Source organism: Hyla sarda, chromosome 2, assembly GCF_029499605.1.
Source record: "Hyla sarda isolate aHylSar1 chromosome 2, aHylSar1.hap1, whole genome shotgun sequence".
NCBI lineage: Eukaryota > Metazoa > Chordata > Amphibia > Anura > Hylidae > Hyla > Hyla sarda.
In genome coordinates this window covers 84091337-84111650 of record NC_079190.1, presented here as the reverse complement: position 1 = coordinate 84111650, position 20314 = coordinate 84091337, and the positions used below count along the sequence as shown (strand labels likewise).

General features: G+C 44.3%; 1 protein-coding gene across 4 annotated transcripts in view; it reads right to left on the bottom strand.

The window, feature by feature from the left end:
• Window positions 1–20314, bottom strand: part of PAN2 (poly(A) specific ribonuclease subunit PAN2) — a 104385-nt gene that overhangs the window by 70280 nt on the left and 13791 nt on the right. For 2 of the 4 annotated variants that reach the window (XM_056562352.1, XM_056562353.1), the window contains exons 1-4: window positions 6742–6763; window positions 3098–3405; window positions 2247–2416; window positions 1633–1753 (exon numbers count right to left, since the gene is read on the bottom strand). In XM_056562352.1, the coding sequence (XP_056418327.1) occupies window positions 1633–1753; window positions 2247–2416; window positions 3098–3376 (570 nt within the window). In that variant the 5' untranslated portion in view covers window positions 3377–3405; window positions 6742–6763. Of the gene's footprint in view, window positions 1–1632; window positions 1754–2246; window positions 2417–3097; window positions 3406–6741; window positions 6764–6840; window positions 7022–20314 lie in introns of those variants that run through there. The other 2 variants (XM_056562354.1, XM_056562355.1) reach the window with 2 other exon arrangements.

Here is a 20314-nt window from a genome sequence, read left to right as displayed (position 1 = left end):
TAAAAAAAAAAAAAAAAAAAAAAAAAAAAAAGGGTTTTCCACCGGAGTACCTCTAACTCACATCAATTCTTTCTGCAAAATCTGTTCGCAAATTCTGCAGAATGCCGTCTATAGAGACTGCCCACCGTAAATTTTTCTGGATGATGGGCACTCTGCCGTGTGAACCTACACAAAGGCAACGGTCTTATGTTCAGCAGGTTCCATGCAGGAATCCTCTAAAATCCACTGGTATAAATTACTTCTATTTAAAAATCTTAACCTTCCAGTACTTAGTTTTCCACCGGAATACCCCTTTACGTACAAAAGGGCTCACACACGAAACTCACTGGACTTCAGATGGTTGCTTCAGCAATTGCAACACCCAGCATGGCATGCGTTTAATGTGAAGACCAGGAAGAAACTGAATGTTGGAGCTACATTTTAACTGATTAGACAACTTTTATTAGCATGACAGAAAATGGGGGAGAATAAAGTGACACCCATAGGAAGTGCTAAAAAAATAACTTATTGGTTTCTAGTTAAAAAACACCCATATTAGTGACCCGGAATGGGTTAAAAATTAATTGTACCATAAATATATACCCAACGCTTTTCCACTGCTTTCAGCAGTTTCCATAGGGGGGGGGGGGGGGGGGATCAGTGATGGTACAAGCTTCTATATGGTAGACGCAATTGCCAGTAGATAGTAAGTGCAATTACAAGAACTCCTAGTATAGACACAATAATAATGCATAAATAAGCGCACAGTAATAGTAAACGAATAGGCGCTTCTGCAGGGTGCAATAGTCCTGGCTCAGACACACCACAGTAAGTGCACACAAACTCAGTTGCACATTACTTATTCGGCCATTTAAAAACGAAATTTTGAAGCCTATAGTTGTGCAGTGTGAGCACATACATAAGTAAAGATAGATACTTTGCAGATCAATCCTGGGAAACACACCAGTTCGCTGCTAAGTATCTATCTTTACTTATGTATGTGCTCACACTGCACAACTATAGGCTTATATGAAAATTTTAAATGGCCGAAGTAATGTGGAACGGAGTTTGTGTGCGCTTACTGTGGTGTGTCTGAGCCAGGACTATTGCACCCTGCAGAAGCGCCTATTCATGTACTATTACTGTGCGCTTATTTATGCATTATTATTGTGTCTATACTAGGAGTTCTTGCAATTGCACTTACTATCTATTGGCAATTGTGTCTACCATATAGGAGATAAGTGATTGTACCATCAATGATCCCCTGAGGAAACTGCTGAAGGCAGTGGAAACACGTTGGTTATATATTCATGTACAATTAATTTTTAACCCATTCCGGGTCACTAATATGGGTGGTTTTTAACTAGAAACCAATAAAGTTATTTTTTTACAGCACTTCGTATGGGTACCATTTTATTCCCCCCATTTTTTGTTTAATTTGTTGAGACGAGAACTACTTGCATTTTACTTGCTGTGGGGTAGATACAATACCACAGACCTCTATTCTGATTTTATTAGCATGACCAAACATTATTGCTACACTTATTTGCCTGGTAAACTTAGTCATGTTCCGCCTTCCTGTGTTCTGTCCAGATTAGGTCACCGACCTTCGTGGTCAGATGTTAGCTAATTATATTAAGTTCTCTCAGTTACCTTTTGTGTTTCTTGTACAGTATTTAGATCCATCTGGATGACATTCTTCTGCATGCCTCCCATAAGTAACATGTTGCCATCTGTGAGTAAGAGACTGTGGTTGTCTATACTCTCATCCATCCTAGAAGACAGAACAAGTAGTGACACATGAACTCTTCTCATCCAAACTGTCGGTCAGAGCTTTTTTGAGGGAAACTGACAGCTGATTCACTGGCACTAAACCCAATCAACAGGGTTAGAGTGCAGGTGAACCAGATTTAAAGGAGATGATATTTACTCTGATCACTGCTACTAAGTAGGATTAGGGTCTGTTGCTAATATGCTAATGCTGTCCTTTTTCCAATGGAGGAGGGAGCCAGCATACAAAGCTCTGTCCCTTCTGCTCCTCTATGCCCGCCCACATCAAATATTCATCGACTAACCCTTCACCCATGTAAGCAGAGGGGTAGAGGCAGGGAAGCTGTGTATGTCTACTCCCGTCTCCATTGCTAATACTTGTGTAATAATATGGTGATAATCAGGTTTACCCGCACTATAACCAAGCTTATTGGGTTTAGTGCGGCTGATCCAGCTGTCAGTTACCCTTTAAAATCAGGTTTTAGCCAGAAACTTACAGATAGTCAAAGATGGTCAGTCCTCCACGTGTCATGCACTTCAGATTGTTCTTTGTGAGGAAGAGTACCCCTGTATCCACACTTTGGATCTGCCGAATATCATTGCTAGCATGCACTTGGAAAGATGAATATCTCTCAAGGGCAGGACTAAAGAAGGATGTGGCATGACCCTAAGGAGAAGAAAAAAAAACTAGCTTTAGCCATGAGCTTTTTTTTTTTTTTTTTTTTAAAGAATAATGAATGTTAAGATTACTTAACTCACTTCTGATTTATTCAACAAGATTTGCAGTGTTCTCAATTAAGTGTTGAAAACTTTACTACTAACTTCCAACATATGTGACCATGGGAACTTCCGCTACCAGTGACAATCAAGAGTACAGACATATTGGTGGCCATTGTGTCAGAATATAGAGTCGATTAAAATTTTTCCCAAATGTTGACTTCATTATGATTACGCCAGTTTGGATACCAGTATGGTCACCAGGTCAATACTGGCTTTGGTGCTAGTCCATATTGCTGTTGGTTTACTACAAAGACAATATGTCACTTGAAAAAATTTAAAATAAAAACTGGTCACCGACACTTAGAAATACATTGATTTTTACAACTTCAGTGAATATCCTCTAGCAAATTAACAAGCACTGACTATTATAATAAGGCAACTTACCAGTATAAAAAAAAATAAAAGACTATGCAAGAACTGGACATCCATGACCAGGGAGGGCAAGTTATTTGTATATGCGTTATTATAAGTGTGCACATGATGTAAAGATAACATTAATAAAATTTGCTACATCATTTAATGCCAACTCTGGGACCACACTGCCAAAGTTAAATACTTTAATACTTACTCCATGGTTCCCAACCCACAGAATCTCTTCATGAACGTCAAAGTGTACAGCTGACACGGGAACTCCAACTTCAGATACAGTCGTGTGCAACTCTGAGTACATTCCCTCCATGATGCGCACAGTCTCTGGGACTGGGATCCCTTCCAGGCCAACACGCTCATGGTCCAGCTCTACAGGCTGCAGAAGACCAGGGTTCAAGTGGGGATCAAGAACTGGATCCAATGGAGGATGTAAGGCAGGTGTGTACTCCAGAGCTGGGTCCAGCCCATCGAAATTCATGATGACCGGAAAATATGGAAGGTCTGTATCTGGAAGAAGAAGAAAAAAATTAAAGTATGTATTCCTCAACAGAGTAAACAAAATTAAATTAAAAATTGAGATAATGGATCAGAAGAACACAGGTGACGTACAGATCCAGGTCTGTTTGTTTCAAGAACCCAATGACCCCCACGTCACTTCCCCAATAATAGACAGATGCCTGTGCATAGGACTGTACACTGCAGAAATCACACATGAGGAGGGTGGGCACTGGGTTCACGAATCCAGCAAATGAATATCTAAAAAAACTTGGGGAATTATTATATAGTCATTATATGAACAGCTCAATATATATATATATTTTTTTTTACCTTACTGTACCTCATCGGATTTTTCCCAATATACTGACCAATAAAAGGTGTTTTCCCGGACTTAACTGATGGTGGGGATCTAACACCCAGCAGCTGTAGTTTCAGCAGAAAATACACAGTGAGTAAGGGGAATATGCTGAGAAGTCCCAAACAATTATTGCATGGTGACATTTGGATTCTGTGTATTTTTAATGACCACTCTTAGCACGAATTTTTTTCTGTACAGTTAAAATCAGTTGTAATAACAGATAGCGTCCAGTATCCTGCGCAGGATTTCATGCTGTATTTAGTTTACATTGAAATCTGCAGCAGGAAATCCTGCATCAAATCTGCACAGAATACTGTACGTGTGAATAGACCATTAAAGGGAATGTTAGCTGTACTTGTTGCTGCAGACACCACTGGATAGCTGTTTGAGTATCAAACTGATGTTGGCTGATGTTGCCAAGCTTTTAACCCCTTCCCACCCCAGTATGCATACGTCCCAGTTGCCTACAAGTTAATGCAACTAGACGTATGCATACATCCTGGTGATATCCCAGTGGCGTTGCTAGGGTTGGTGTCACCCGGTGCGCTAGAAAATTGTGTAAAACCCAACACCCCCCCCAATGGAAGATTAATTCCAATATTATAATCAAAATATGCCATTTGCCACATAAGGGTAAAGTTTTTACCATGTGAATGACAGCTTCCAGTATGATCTAAGCTGTGGTTAGGGCATGCTGAGAGTTGTAGTTTTGCAAAAGCTGGAGGCACCCTGCTTGGGAAACACCGACAGATAGATATAGGCCATAAATCAATGTTTCCTAACCAGGGTGACACCAGCTGTTGCAAAACTACAACACCCGCATGCTGAGAGTTTTAGTTTTGCTAGAGCTGGAGGCACCCTGGTTGGGAAACACTTATCTATCTTTCAGTGTTTCCCAACTCTTCAGCTGTTGCAAAACTACAACTCCCATCATGCCGTGAGAGCTCTATCCTCCATAGGCCTCCGACCATCCCTGTCACTGGCTGTTTCTGTATGCTAACTGTGCAATGCCCTCTGCACTGAACTCACAAAAACCGCCAGTGACAGGAACAGTCGGAGGCCTGTGGAGGATAGAGCTCTCCATCACAGCTGGGGTCCCGCCGCAGAAACCAGGATCATTCCATTCTCTGCAGTATTAACCCCACAGATGCTATGATCAGGCCTGATCACAGTATCTATGGAATTGACAGGAGGAGAGGGCTCGTATCTCGGAGTCTCATTGGTTGCCATTGGCAGCAGGAGGCCTCAGACAATGGCATTGGATGAAAAATTCTAAAAGGTTATGGACACAGAACATGACAACACAAAAAAGGGAAAGAAAAAAATAAAAATAAATAAAGATTGTTGTGAGAAGTAAAAAGAACATAAGTTATGTAAATTGGGTATCGCCATAATCGTAGCGACCCACAGAATAAAAACACATTTTTACCGTACAGTGAATGCTATATAAAACCAAAAAAAAAAATTGTGAAAAAAAAAATAAAAAAATACGAAAATGTTTTTTCACAAAAAATGCTAAGGCCGCCTACCTCCGGGACACAAAGCAAGGCTGCTGTCAGGGTACCCGACTTTCGAGCGCCAGTGAAATGACAAACAGCGGAACTTTAGCGTACGACAACTCGGCGACAAGAAAACATAAAAAATTAAGTGACCCACGTATGGGCTCCTGTTCACCTACACTATAACCCAATATATTGGGTTTAGTGTGGGTGAACTTTGTGACAGTTTTCCTTTAAGTAAAAGCATGTCAGAGGTATTACCACATGCCAGATTTAAGAAAATTGGACCCGGTCATTAAGGCATAAACAGGCACCGTCCTAAAGGGGTTAATAAGAGCTTCTTTTTTTTTCTTCCCTTCAGTAAAGTGTAAAGGAGGTGGTGCCAAACTGCTCAAGTGGCACAGCCTGGCATCTCCTCACTTCAGTAACCTCCCAGACCGACATACAGAGGCCAGTACATCAATCAAGGAGTGTTTGGGGGGTAAGGGAGTGTTTGGGAGGTGAGGCATGCTAGGAGTTGTAGTTTTGCAACAGCTGAAGGGCCACAGTTTGTAGACCTCTATTCTGGCATACTAACACCTAGAGGACGCGTGAAGCAAATGGGTGTCATGGCAGCGCTGGGGACTGAGCGCTAAAGTGAGATCCGGATTCACCACTAATGCCAGACAATGGTGATCATGCCATTGTCCAGCATTAACCCTTTAAATGGAGAGAATCTGGGGAACTGAAACCTATTCCCTACTATCCACAGGATAGAGAATGTGTCTGATCAAGGGTTCTGACCACTGGGACCCCCTCCACAATCTATACAGGGCCCGAATACTTAACCTTCCTTGGCACACACTGGTCCCCCACTCTCTGAGACTAGAGCAAGCTATGGCCCGTTCAGCAACTGAGTGGCCCGTCACATGGTCACGTCGCTGCTTTGATCCGACTCTCTCCATGTTTTCCCTTAAACACCTCATAAAAACTAAAAAAGAAGCACAATTGCAATTTTATATATGTTGTTTTTTGTTTTGTTCCCCCTTTTTTTTTTTATGTTTGTTTCACTGTAGATTTTGTGGTACTATTAGCAACATCATTACAAAATACTATTAGTCCCAAATAAAAACAAGCATCTGTGTGGGTTTGTAGGTGGAAAATTGAAAGAGGTATGGTTATTAATAGTTTAGGGGAAAAAAATCGCTGCATCCTCAAGGGGTTAAAATTGTCCACACGAAAAAAAATTTAAACTTCAGTTTTAAAAAGGCCTCTGAAAAATAAAAGCAGCAATTCAATTGGTCGCTATGGCCATCTGCACCACTACCTCTACACTGCCTACAGATCACCATCCTGCCGCCACAATGTATCAATAATCCACCAGAGAAGCAGGGATGTAACAAAGCACTGCAGGTCTATAGAGATCAGGCAATGAGCGATCCTGCAGCGGCACTACACACTGGCAGCTGACACACAGCACCAACACCTCTGCACATGACAGTCACATACATTGGACGGGGTAATACAGCGGATGCCCCTCCGTCCATGGCTGCACCGCGCACAACATCGGCTCCATTCCCTGACCCAGCACACCTGCACCATAGTTACCTGCTACGAGCCCATCTTTGTATGAAGCCACCCGCGCCACAGCCTATCACCGCCCACAAGCTTGATTGGACGGACAAAGCGGTTAACCAATCACAGAAGACACAGGAGAAGCTCCAGAACGGATGAGCCAATCAGATCTCCAGGAAGAGCTCGCTGTCTAGAGGCCTGCTTGTTGACGGAAACAGCGGAGGAGAGGAGAAGGCTGGACGGGAGGAATAGAGGGTCAAACTTCATGCAGCCAGGAGAGTTCGCGCATGGCTAAGCATTGAAATGATTCTATACCAATGTTTTTTTTTGTTTTAGTTTTTTACAAAAACAGCAATTTTACTTACACTACAGCACATATTGATACATGTTTGAGAATCACTGGTATAGGCTGCAGTGCAAATCATTTCCCCATGTAAAATAATGGGTCCAAGTAGGGTTGCCACCCTGCCGGTATTTTACCGGCACAGCCGGTATTTTCATCTACATTCCGGGCTGTGCCGGTAAGTTTGGATGAAAAATACCGGCCATGCAATGGCCGGTATTTTTCATTCACTGACAGGGGCGGACGGAGCAGCATCCCCAGAAGAGCACTGCTTTCATGACCGGTCTCATTCTATGGCAAATCTCATTCCACGGCAATGCACCGGCCGTACAATGCCCAGGTCTGACACCAGCAGCCTGTGACAGGGAGAGCTCCGTGCGATGACAGGAAGAGACTGTACAGTGCTGGGGAGGGGGCGTGACCTCCTGTCTCCTCTCTCCCCCTCCCCCTCCTTCCCTCTGCCCCGTGCAGTCTTTCAACCCTCCATAGGCAGAGCAGGGAGGGGAGAGGCCGTGTATTCTGTCTCCATCTGCTGCGCAGGGCGGGTGAGTGTCTGTGTGTATATGTGTGTGTGTATACATGTGTGTGTGTATACATGTGTCTGTGTGTATATATGTGTCTGTGTGTATATATGTGTCTGTGTATATATATGTGTCTGTGTGTATACATGTGTCTGTGTGTATACATGTGTCTGTGTATATATATGTGTCTGTGTGTATACATGTGTCTGTGTATACATGTGTCTGTGTGTATATATGTGTCTGTGTGTATATATGTGTCTGTGTATATATATGTGTCTGTATACATGTGTCTGTGTATGTGTCTCTATGTGTCTGTGTATATATGTGTGTGTGTGTGTGTGTGTGTGTGTGTGTGTGTAGGGGGGGGGGGGGGGGGTAAACTGCCTAATCTGGGGGACAACTATGCTGCCTAATCTGGGGGACAACTGGGGTACAACTATGCTGCCTAATCTGGGGGACAACTATGCTGCCTAATCTGGGGGACAACTATGCTGCCTAATCTGGGGGACAACTATGCTGCCTAATCTGGGGGACAACTATGCTGCCTAATCTGGGGGACAAGTATGCTGCCTAATCTGGGGGACAAGTATGCTGCCTAATCTGGGGGACAAGTATGCTGCCTAATCTGGGGGACAACTATACTGCCTAATCTGGGGGACAACTGGGGTACAACTATGCTCCTAATCTGGGGGACAACTGGGGTACAACTATGCTCCTAATCTGGGGGACAACTGGGGTACAACTATGCTCCTAATCTGGGGGACAACTATGCTCCTAATCTGGGGGACAACTATGCTCCTAATCTGGGGGACAACTATGCTTCCTAATATGGGGGACAACTATGCTCCTAATCTGGGGGACAACTATGCTCCTAATCTGGGGGACAACTATGCTTCCTAATATGGGGGACAACTATGCTCCTAATCTGGGGGACAACTATGCTGCCTAATCTGGGGGACAACTATGCTCCTAACCTGGGGGACAACTATGCTCCTAATCTGGGGGACAACTATGCTGCCTAATCTGGGGGACAACTATGCTCCTAATCTGGGGGACAACTATGCTCCTAATCTGGGGGACAACTATGCTCCTAATCTGGGGGACAACTATGCTGCCTGATCTGGGGAAAAACTACCCGGCCCTCCACAATATTTTTAGTTTCTCATGTGGCCCCATGGGATAAATAATTGCCCACCCTATTCCTCCTCAATCCCGGACATTCCTTAACCTGGAGCCGCCCGGGGAAAGGAGAAAGTGAAGACAAGAGACTGGTGAGACCTCTCTGCAAAATTGTGTATTTAATGCAGTGTTTCCCAACCAGGGTGCCTCCAGCTGTTGCAAAACTATTACTCCCAGCATGCCCAGACAGCCTTTGGCTGTCCGGGCATGCTGGGAGTTGTAGTTTTGCAATAGCTGGAGGCACCCTGGTTGGGAAACACTGATTTAATGTTTTAATGTATGAAACTATCTGCTGCGCTCTGTATCTAATCCTGTCATGTGCGATACTGTCTGCTGAGCCTGTGTATCTAATTCTGTCATGTGGTATATGAGCCTGTGTATCTAATCCTGTCATGTGCGATACTGCCTGATGAGCCTGTGTATCTAATCCTGTCATGTGCGATACTGTCTGCTGAGCCTGTGTATCTAATCCTGTCATGTGTGATACTGTGAGCTGAGCCTGTGCATCTAATCCTGTCATGTGTGATACTGTCTGCTGAGCCTGTGCATCTAAATCTGTCATGTGTGATACTGTCTGCTGAGCCTGTGTATCTAATCCTGTTATGTGTGATACTGTCTGCTGAGCCTGTGCATCTAATCCTGTCATGTGTGATACTGTCTGATTAGCCTGTTTATCTGACGTTGCGCAGGGGGACGTCACTCGTCATCAGAGAGAGCCAGCGTTGCTGTCGCGCACCACCACTTCCGCCGCTGCTGGCATAAATAGGGTTTTGGTAGGTATTCTCTAAATGTAATTTTTTTTGTGCGATATAGGAAAATTCCCCCCACATATATATTGTATCCCTCCAATCCCCTATGCCATTTCTTAAACCCCCCTCCCATCCCCCATGCCATTTCTTAAACCCCTGATCCCTCAGCCCCTGTGCAATCTGGCCCCTCCCCTTTTGTAGCTCCACCCCCACATAGCCACACCCATGACCGGTATTTTTCTGAGGGAAAGGTGGCAACCCTAGGTCCAAGCCAGGACAGAAGGTCTTTAGATAAATACATAGATAGATTTATATATATATTTTTTTTTTTGTTCTTAAATAGTTATTGGTATAAAATCTATCTAGACGTACTTTATCCCACTTATTCTGTTTCCCAGTTCCCAGTGGTGTGTAGGGTTGCCTCTTGTCTTGCCCAAAAATACCTGCCATTCTAATTTGCATAAATAATTATGTATGCATGACATCACATTAATTCCTCCCCACTGTGCCATACTCTTTTACTTATTTCAATTGACCCCCCCCCCCCCCCCAAAACCCCGCTGCACCCCACAGCAGTAATGCCATTTCAGAGCTAGCAGTACTGCAGCAGTTCTCTGCCTCTGACCACCAGGGGGGTGTCTGCTCCAGTAAGAAGGGAGGGAGGAGTGCAGGGCAGGCCAGACAGGTACTGGTAGTGGGGGACTCAATTATTAGGGGGACAGACAGGGCGATCTGTCACAAAGACTGGGATCGCCGAACAGTGTGTTGTCTTCCTATCGCTCGAGGTCGGTACATCGCGGATCGGGTTGACAGGTTGCTGGGTGGGGCTGGAGAGGACCCAGTGGTCATGGTACATATTGGCACCAAAGACAAAGTAAGAGGTAGGTGGAGTGTCCTTAAAAATGATTTCTGGGACTTAGGCCGCAAGCTTAAAGGGGTATTCTAGGATTTTTTTTTATTTGACTATGCTACAGGGGCTGTAAAGTTAGTGTAGTTCATAATATAGTGTCTGTACCTGTGTGTGACGGTTTTCTCAGAATTCTTCTGTGATTTTCACCCCACTATTTATTTTTACCAGCATACAAAATTACTGTTGTCTCAGATTTTTCCCAGCGTGCAATGTGGCCGAGACCTGACTCACTAGTCAGCTGATGACATGGAGCCATCTGCTTCAATGGGTAGAGGGATCAATCTGCAACTAAAGCAACAGCTGTAGGCACCCTGATTGAAAATCACAGGTCTTTTGTTTCAATGGGTAGGGTGGCTGATGTTTGAGAGGGAGGAAAATGGAATTGTGGGATTTGTAGTCAAAAAAACATAAGTCAAACAGGAAATACAAGTTCAGAAAAAGCTAGCCACAGTGTTATGGTAATCTCATGACATAGCCATTTAGCCCCAAGACAAGCGCAGATCCTTCCTAAGCATGTCCATTACTGTCAGCCAGGTACGTACTAAAATCACCTTATGGTGGATAACCCCTTTAAGGCAAGGACCTTCAAGGTAATAATTTCAGAAATATTACCTGTACCACGAGCCACACCAGAGAGTCAGCAGGAGATCAGGGAGGTAAACAAGTGGCTCAGAAGCTGGTGTAGGAAGGAGGGGTTTGGGTCCATGGAGAACTGGGCCGACTTCGCTGTCGTATATCGGCTCTACCGTAGGGATGGGCTGCACCTCAATGGGGAGGGGGCAGCTGTGCTTGGGGAGAAGATGGCTAGAAGGGTGGAGGAGTGTTTAAACTAGGGGCTGGGGAGGAGGGAAGCTACAACGTAGAGGGGGAAGATAGTGTAGATAGAGAGGGGGGACTTATTAATGTACCTGGGGGTGGAGTGGAGGGAGGGGTTAGAATAGTTAATAGGGATAGGCTTCATAGGAAGACAAAACATACACCGTTGAATTGTTGTCTAATGCCAGAAGTCTGTACAATAGCTGATGATAGCTGTGACTGGGATTGGACCAAACGGAAAGGGGGAGGAGTTTGTCTTTATGTGAAATCGAGTCTGAAGGCCGCACTGCGGGAGGATACAGTATATGGGAGGAAAACGAGAATGCAGATGCATTATGGGTAGAAATATATGGAGATAAAAAAAAAATTCTCATAGGGGTTTACTGATGTAAATAAACAAGGCAGCAAATCAGAATGAGGTGATCATAATTGGGGACTTTAACTATCCTGATATAAATTGGGAGACTGAGACCTGTGAATCTCATAAAGGCTATGACTATAGCTAAAGACAATTATCTGTCCCAAATGGTGCAGGGCCTGACCAGAGGGGGCGCCCTACTAGATTTAATATTAACCAACAGACCTGACAGAGTAACTAATGTGCAAGTAGAAGAACACCTAGGAAATAGTGATCATAATATAATACATTATAACTTGTTCTTCAATAAGATTCCCTTATTGAAGAACAAGTTATAATGTATTATATTATGATCACATTGGAGGAGATTTATCAAAACCTGTGCAGAGGAAAACTTGCCCAGTTGCCCATAGCAACCAATAAGCTTGCTTCTTTCATTTTTAGGAAGGCCTGTGAAAAATGAAAGAAGCGATCTGATTAGTTGCTATGGGCAACTGGACAGCTTTTGCTCTGCACAGGTTTTGATAAATCTCCCCCATTGAACTTTAGGAAGGCAAAGTTTGATCAACTCAGAGAAGCCCTTAACAATATAAATTGGGATAATGTCCTCAAAAACAAGAATACTGACACTAAATGGGAGACTTTTCAAAACATTTTAACCCCTTAAGCCCTTTTTCACCTTAAGGACTCGGCCGTTTTTTGTAATTCTGACCACTGTCACTTTAAACATTAATAACTCTGGAATGCTTTTAGTTATCATTCTGATTCCGAGATAGTTTTTTCGTGACATATTCTACTTTAACATAGTGGTAAAATTTTGTGGTAACTTGCATCCTTTCTTGGTGAAAAATCCCCAAATTTGATGAAAAATTCAAAAATTTGGCATTTTTCTAACTTTGAAGCTCTCTGCTTGTAAGGAAAATGGATATTCCAAATAATTTTTTTTAATTCACATATACAATATGTCTACTTTATATTTGCATCATAAAATTTATGAGTTTTTACTTTTGGAAGACACCAGAGGGCTTCAAAGTTCAGCAGCAATTTTCCAATTTTTCACAAAATTTCCAAACTCACTATTTTTCAGGGACCAGTTCAGGTTTGAAGTGGATTTGAAGGATCTTCATCTAAATCATAAATGACCCCATTATAAAAACTACACCCCCCAAAGTATTCAAAATGACATTCAGTCAGCATTTTAACCCTTTAGGTGTTTCACAGGAATAGCAGCAAAGTGAAGGAGAAAATTCACAATCTTCATTTTTTACACTCGCATGTTCTTGTAGACCCAATTTTTGAATTTTTACAAGGAGAAAATTTATACTTATATTTGTAGCCCAATTTCTCTTGAGTAAGTACAAACCTCATATGTCTATTTAAAGTGTTCGGTGGGCAAGTAGAGGGCTCAGAAGCGAAGGCGCGACAAGGGGATTTTGGAGAGTATGTTTTTCCGAAATGGTTTTTGGGGGGCATGTTGCATTTAGGAAGCGCCTATGGTGCCAGAACAGCAAAAAAAAAACACATGGCATACCATTTTGGAAACTAGACCCCTTGAGGAACGTAACAAGGAATAAAGTGAGCCTTAATACCCCACAGGTGTTTCACGACTTTTGCATGTGTAAAAAAATAAATAAAAAAATTTCACAAAAATGTGTGTTTCCCCCCCAAATTTCACATTTTTGCAAGGGTTAATAGCAGAAAATACCCCCAAAAATTTGTAACCCCATCTCTTCTGAGTATGGAGGTACCCCATAAGTTGACCTGAAGTGCAGTACGGGCAAACTACAATGCTCAGAAAAGATGGAGTCATATTTGGCTTTTTGAGACCAAATTTTGCTCGGGGGGCATGTCGCATTTAGGAAGCCCCTATGGTGCCAGGACAGCAAAAAAAAAACACATGGCATACTATTTTGGAAACTAGACCCCTCGGTGAACATAACAAGGGGTTAAGTGAACCTTTATACCCCACAGGTGTTTCACGACTTTTGCATATGTAAAAAAAAAATGTATTTTTTGCCTAAAATGCTTGTTTTCCCAAAAATTTTACATTTTTAAAAAGGGTAAAAGCAGAAAATACCCCCCAAAATTTGTAACACAATTTCTCCCAAGTACGGCGATACCCCATATGTGACCCTAAACTATTGCCTTGAAATACGACAGGGCTCCAAAGTGAGAGCGCCATGCCCATTTGAGGCCTAAATTTGGGACTTGCATAGGGGTGGACATAGGGGTATTCTATGCCAGTGATTCCCAAACAGGGTGCCTCCAGCTTTTGTAAAACTCCCAGCATGCCTGGACAGTCAGTGGCTGTCTGGTAATACTGGGAGTAGTTGTTTTGCAACAGCTGGAGGCTCCGTTTTGGAAACAGTGGCGTACCAGACGTTTTTCATTTTTATTGGGGAGGGGAGGGGGGCTGTGTAGGGGTATGTGTATATGTAGTGTTTTTTACTTTTCATTTTATTTTGTGTTAGTGTAGTGTAGTTTTTTTTAGGGTACAGTCGCACGGGCGGGGGTTCACAGTAGTTTCTTGCTGGCAGTTTGAGCTGCGGCAGAAAATTTGCCGCAGCTCAAACTTGCAGCCGGATACTTACTGTAAACCTCCGCCCATGTGAGTGTACCCTGTATGTTCACATTGGGGAGGGGGGGGAACATCCAGCTGTTGCAAAACTACAACTCCCAGCATGCGCTGACAGACTGTACATGCTGAGAGTTTTAGTTTTGCAACAGCTGTAGGCACACTGGTTATGTATCACTGAGTTTGTGACCTAACTCAGTGTTTCACAACCAGTGTGCCTCCAGCTGTTGCAAAACTACAACTCCCAGCATATACGGTGCATGCTGGGAGTTGTAGTTTGCAACAGCTGGAGGCACACCGGTCGTGAAACACTGAGTTAGGTAAAAAAAAAAACAGTGTACCTTCAGCTGTTGCAAAACTACAACTCTCAGCAGTCACCGACAGCCAACGGGCATGCTGGGATTTGTAGTTATGCAACCAGCAGATGCACCCCTACAACTCCCAGCATGCACTTTAGCTGTTTGTGCAAGCTGGGAGTTGTAGTTATACAACAGCTGAAGGTACACTTTCCATAGAAAAAATGTGCCTCCAGCTGTTGCAAAACTATAAGTCCCAGCATGCCCATAAGGGAATGCTGGGAGTTGTGGTGGTCTTCCTCCTCCTGTTGCATAACTACAGCTCCCAGCATGCCCTTTTGCACGCTGGGAGCTGTTGCTAAGCAACAGCAGGAGGCTATCACTCACCTCCTACCGCTGCTCCGGGACACAGGTCAGTCCCTCGCCGCCGTCGCTCCTGGGGCCCCGATCCCAACAGGGATGCCGGGGATCGGGGTCCCCAGCTGCCGGGGTCCACATCCCGCTCACGTCCTCCGGAAGAGGGGCAGAGCGGGTTGCGGGAGTGACACCCGCAGCAGGTGCCCTGATTGGTCGGCCGACGAATCAGGGCGATCGTGAGGTGGCACCAGTGCCTCCTCACCCCTGCTGGCTATGGCTGTTCGGGGCCGTCAGAGACGGCCCCGATCAGCCAGTAATTCCGGGTCACCGGGTCAGTGGAGACGCGATTGACCCGGAATCGCCGCAGATCGCTGGACTGAATTGTCCAGCGATCTGCGGCCATCGCCGACATGGGGGGGCATAATGACCCCCCTGGGCGACATGCCGCGATGCCTGCTGAATGATTTCAGCAGGCATCCGGCTCTGGTCCCAAACCGGCTAGCGGTGGGGACCGGAATTCCCACAGGCGTATGGATACGCCCTGCGTCCTCAAGGACTCGGAATGCAGGGCGTATCCATACGCCCTGCGTCCTGAAGAGGTTAAATTCTCACTGTAAGATGTATATACCTTATGGGAATAAAAGGGTCAGAAATAAAAGAAAACCAATATGGATGAATAAAAATGACAAAAAAAAAGCATTTAAACTACTAAAACAGGACGGCAGTGAAGAAGCATTAAAAAGCTATAGAGAAAAATTAAAAATATGTAAAAAAACAGATAAAAGCCACAAAAATAGAAACAGAAAGTTTCATTGCCAAAGAGAGTAAAACTAACCCCAAAATGTTTTTTTTTTAACTATATAAATAGCAAAAAGGTCAAAAATGAAAGTGTTGGCCCTTTAAAAATGATGAGGAAGAAATTATAAACGGGGATCAGGAAAAAGCAAATACATTAAACAAATTCTTCTCCACTGTATACACCGAGGAAAATGAAATGCCAGGTGAAATACAGTGTGATAAGGTAAACTCACCAGTACAGGTCACCTGTCTAACCCAGGAAGAAGTACAGTGCCGCCTACAAAAAAATCTAAATAGACAAATCACCAGGTCAGGTTGGCATTCACCCCCATGTTCTAAAGGAATTAAGTAATGTAATAGACAGACGCCTATTTTTTAACCCCTTAAGGACCCGGGGTTTTTCAGTTTTTGCACTTGCATCTTTTCCTCCTTACCTTTAAAAATCATAATTCTTTAAATTTTGCACCTAAAAATCCATATGATGGCTTATTTTTTGTGCCACCAATTCTACTTTGTAATGACATTAGTCATTTTACCCATTTGATTATGTAGTAGCAGCAGCAGCCTACTTTACGTAGTAGTAGCAGCAGTCCCCTTTAGTTAGTAATAGTAGCAGCCTCGTTTAGATAGTAGAAGTAGCAGCCCTCTTTAGGTGGAAGTAGTTGTGGCTGCCCCCTGGATGTAGTAGAAGTATTTGTAGTAGCAACCCCTTTTAGGTGGCAGAAGTAGTAGCAGCCCTTTCCAGAGCATAGGATGAAAAACCAAGTTAGCACTAAAAAGAAGGTATATGTGAGAGAAATATAGGTGCTAGACGCATAATCAAGATCAGGTAATGCACATGATCAGGATATGATAGGTACTCTTTAATACAAATGCATAGACACTTGCTATTGTGTACGCCATTGTTTATAACAGAGGTAAAAAAAAAGAGCTTGTTTTGTCTTCTCCAGGCGTTGACCTGCAAGCTTATTATCACTTTTTATTACATTTTTTCTCGGATGTGATGAGACCAAAAATCAGCATGTTCAGCGTCTGGGATTTTTTTTGCGTTTACACCGTTAACCATGCAGGATCAGGGATATATTTATTTTATAGTTCAGACAATTACACATGTGATTATACAAATGTGTTTTTTTGTTTTTTTTTTATTATTACAGTGTTTTATTTGGTAAATTGGAGGATAATTCATTTTTTATTATTTAAATTTTTTTAAATTTTTGGCCCATCTAGGGGGTCTATTATAAGTCATCAGTTGTTGGTTTACATAAACATAGATCAATGTAATGAAGGCTTTAACGCGTACCAGTCATATCCCCCTCCCCTAAAAAAAAAGTTATGTGTTACTTAGTACCTAACCCTGATCATGTACATATAATTTTTATATGTCTAGTGCCTATATTTCACACAAATAACTTATTTTTGTTGCTTACGTGGTTTGTCATTTTGTACTTTGGATGGGGCGTGTCCTCATTCTGCATGACTCATCATCCTCCCTTAGTGCTGGGTCTCTTTATTTAATCACTGAGGGCTGCTCTGTTACCCCCTTTGCTCTGCTGCAGTCTGATAGGACAGAAATGAGCACAGATGAGTGCTCGTCCCACCCTCATTTACTGGCTTTTGTCTATGTCTGATCTTCAGATTGGACAAAGATGATGCTGCAGCCAGACAGGATTGTGTTCTAGATGGTATGGGGTGTTCTTATAAGCCATGATTTCTATAAAAAGAAAATAACATTTTCTTATGAAGTATATTAAAAAGGTTAATGTTTTGCCAAGATGTACAGCATATGCAAATTTGTTGTCCTTGACAGTGCCCATTTAACAACTGCCGAGCCTCAGAAGACAACGAGGAACAGGTAAGGCCTCAGGCTTCCCCAGCAACTTATGGGCACACTTACGATTATATTGCGGGGTGGAGCAATGGGGCCCATAGACACTAGGGATGATGGCATTTAATGTTTAAATGCCGAGATTGCTATTGATCCCAGTTTTTAAACAGTTAAATTACAGACATTAAAGTGATCTCCGATGTCCATAATTTCCGGCAGATCTCTGCTGCTGTACTCCTGTACTCCCATGACGTACATGTACATTATAGGTGAAGAAAGGGTTAAAGGAGTACTGCAGCCATATACACTTATCCCCTATCTGCAGAATAGGGGATAAGTGTATGATTGCGGGGGGTCCGACCACTGGGACCCCCTTGATCTCCCGTACAGAGATCTGGGATTAAAGTGGCTCCGAGTGGCTAATGTGTGTGTTGTCTCCATACCATCCTGTAGCTGTGACAGGATGGCCCCCCAAACCTTTGAAGCTGGCATCAGTGTACAACCGGAACGGCTGGCTGTAGTCAGGGTACGCTAGGATGGGAGGTTCAGTAAGGAGATGCTTCAGGGCCTGGAAAGCCACTTCTTGGTCTTTATCCCACTGTATCGGGAGTCTTCCATTATAGTTCTCTTTGGCAATCCCCAGAAACAGTGTGGTCAGGGGCCCGGCAATTTGAGCGAAATGGGAGATGAACCGCCTATAATAGCCGGCAAACCCCAAGAAACTCCAGATGTCATATACAGTTCTAGGCGTAGGCCAATCTTTCACGGCACTCACTTTATCAGGATTAGGTTGTACGCCTTCGGCACTGACGGCATGTCCCAGATAGTGGACTTTGGGCTTCAACAGATGGCACTTAGAGGGCTTGACTTTCAGGCCATGTTGTATCAGAACTTGGAAGACTTCTCTGAGATGATCGAGGTGTTCTTGATATGTCCGAGAGTAGACAATGACGTCATCCAGATAAAGAAGAACCCTTTGGAAGTTCAGGTGCCCAAGGCACCTCTCCATCAACCGTTGAAAGGTGTCCGGTGCGTTGCAAAGTCCAAAGGGCATACTAAAAGAGCCCCATCGGGGTCACAAATGCCGTTTTTTCTCGATCCTCTTCGGCCATGGGTACTTACCAGTACCCACTAGTCAGGTCTAGTGTAGAAAAATAGGCTGCGGATCCCAGAGCAGTGAGGGACTCTTCTATCCTAGGAAGAGGGTAGGCATCCTTGTGGGTTACATCATTCAACTTACTGTAGTCCACACAAAATCGAATGGTTCCAATGGACTCTGGTCCTGGGGAGTATCCTCATCTCCTATTTGCAACTGAGTCCACCACGGGTCCACAGGGCCCTTGTCGGCCCCCGGGGAAGTCTGAGCAGTCCATTGTCTTACAACTTGTGGCTTTGACATCACGTCTCGGGGGTCCAGATGGTGTAACTGAGCAATAGGAATATAATTGGTTAATCTGGTGACGGCTTGGGAGAGGTTAACCACTCGAACCGGAACTCTCCCATTTTGCACAGTTACAAGGCTTCTGGCTGCACGTACCAAAGGGTAGTCCTCCAGTTGCCTGGGTTCCAAGAGTGCCTGATAATCTTGGTTCTTCACCCCGGGTCGGGCGCGGCACCAGATAATAGTCTCCGTCTGTGGCTGCAGTGTAACGGCTCGTATGTCTTGGATTCTCACCCGGCAGATCTCTCCGCGAGGATTGACAAATTTTTGTTCAGCTTGGAGTGTCCTGAGGTGGTGTTGCGCGGATCTCCGGCCAGAGGGCGACATGTAGGGAAGAGAAGCATGCAAGGAGTTAACTATGTCGTCAAAACAGTGTCTCATGATGTTCATTCCCAGAATAAACTCAGCTGCATGTTCATCAACAACACTAGTAACAATAACACCTTGTCCCCTAAGAACATGATTCCCTACTTGCACTGTGGGCTCCCAGTAGCCATGCTTGGGTACTGGTTTCCCATTCCCCGCCATCACCCAAAAGTCTACGTCATTAGGCTCAGACAACATTTCAGGACCCCAATCATTGTAAAACACCCCTTGAGGAATGGTGGACACCTGGGACCCAGTGTCGATCAAGGCTTGCAATTTAACCCCCTCTAGTACAGTTTTGTACATAGGGGCAGGGGGCAAAATACATTGAGAGTCCTGTTTTGGTGCTGGTAGATTCCGGACCTTCAGCGGTTACTCCCGGGGTGCGGTCCTCGACCCCAGGGGATGCCCGTTTAAAGTCCAACATTGGCTCTTCCAGTGTCCAGTCTTTTTACAATGGCTACAAACAGGTTGTGGAGTCCCAGGGGGGCCGCACAAGGGGGGCACTAGGTGGCCTGGCAGGACAAGGGGCAGTCTCTTTGGATGAAGGGGAGTTAGCCCTGCTCACCATCTCTTTAACAGCTTTAGTCAACTGATCAATGTAAGTCGTTAGCCCAAGGACTAGAGGGAGGCGAGACTGCATCAGGCTGGGGTGTGGTTACGGCCGGGGCTCCCAGTGACTCAGTAGAAGGAGGCCTAACTTCTTCTGCTTTGGGCCCTGACTCAATGACTTTAATGGGCAACCTCTTAACCCCTTAAGGACCAAGGGCGTACAGGTACGCCTTTGCTCCCTGGTACTTAAGGACCAAGGGCGTACCCGTATGCCCGTGGGAATTTCGGTCCCCGCCGCGCGCTGGGCGGGGACCGGGCCGGGGATACTGCTGATATCTATCAGCAGGCACCCCGCGAAAATGCCCAGGGGGGTCATCAGACCCCCCCATGTCGGCGATCGCCACAAATTGCAAGTGAA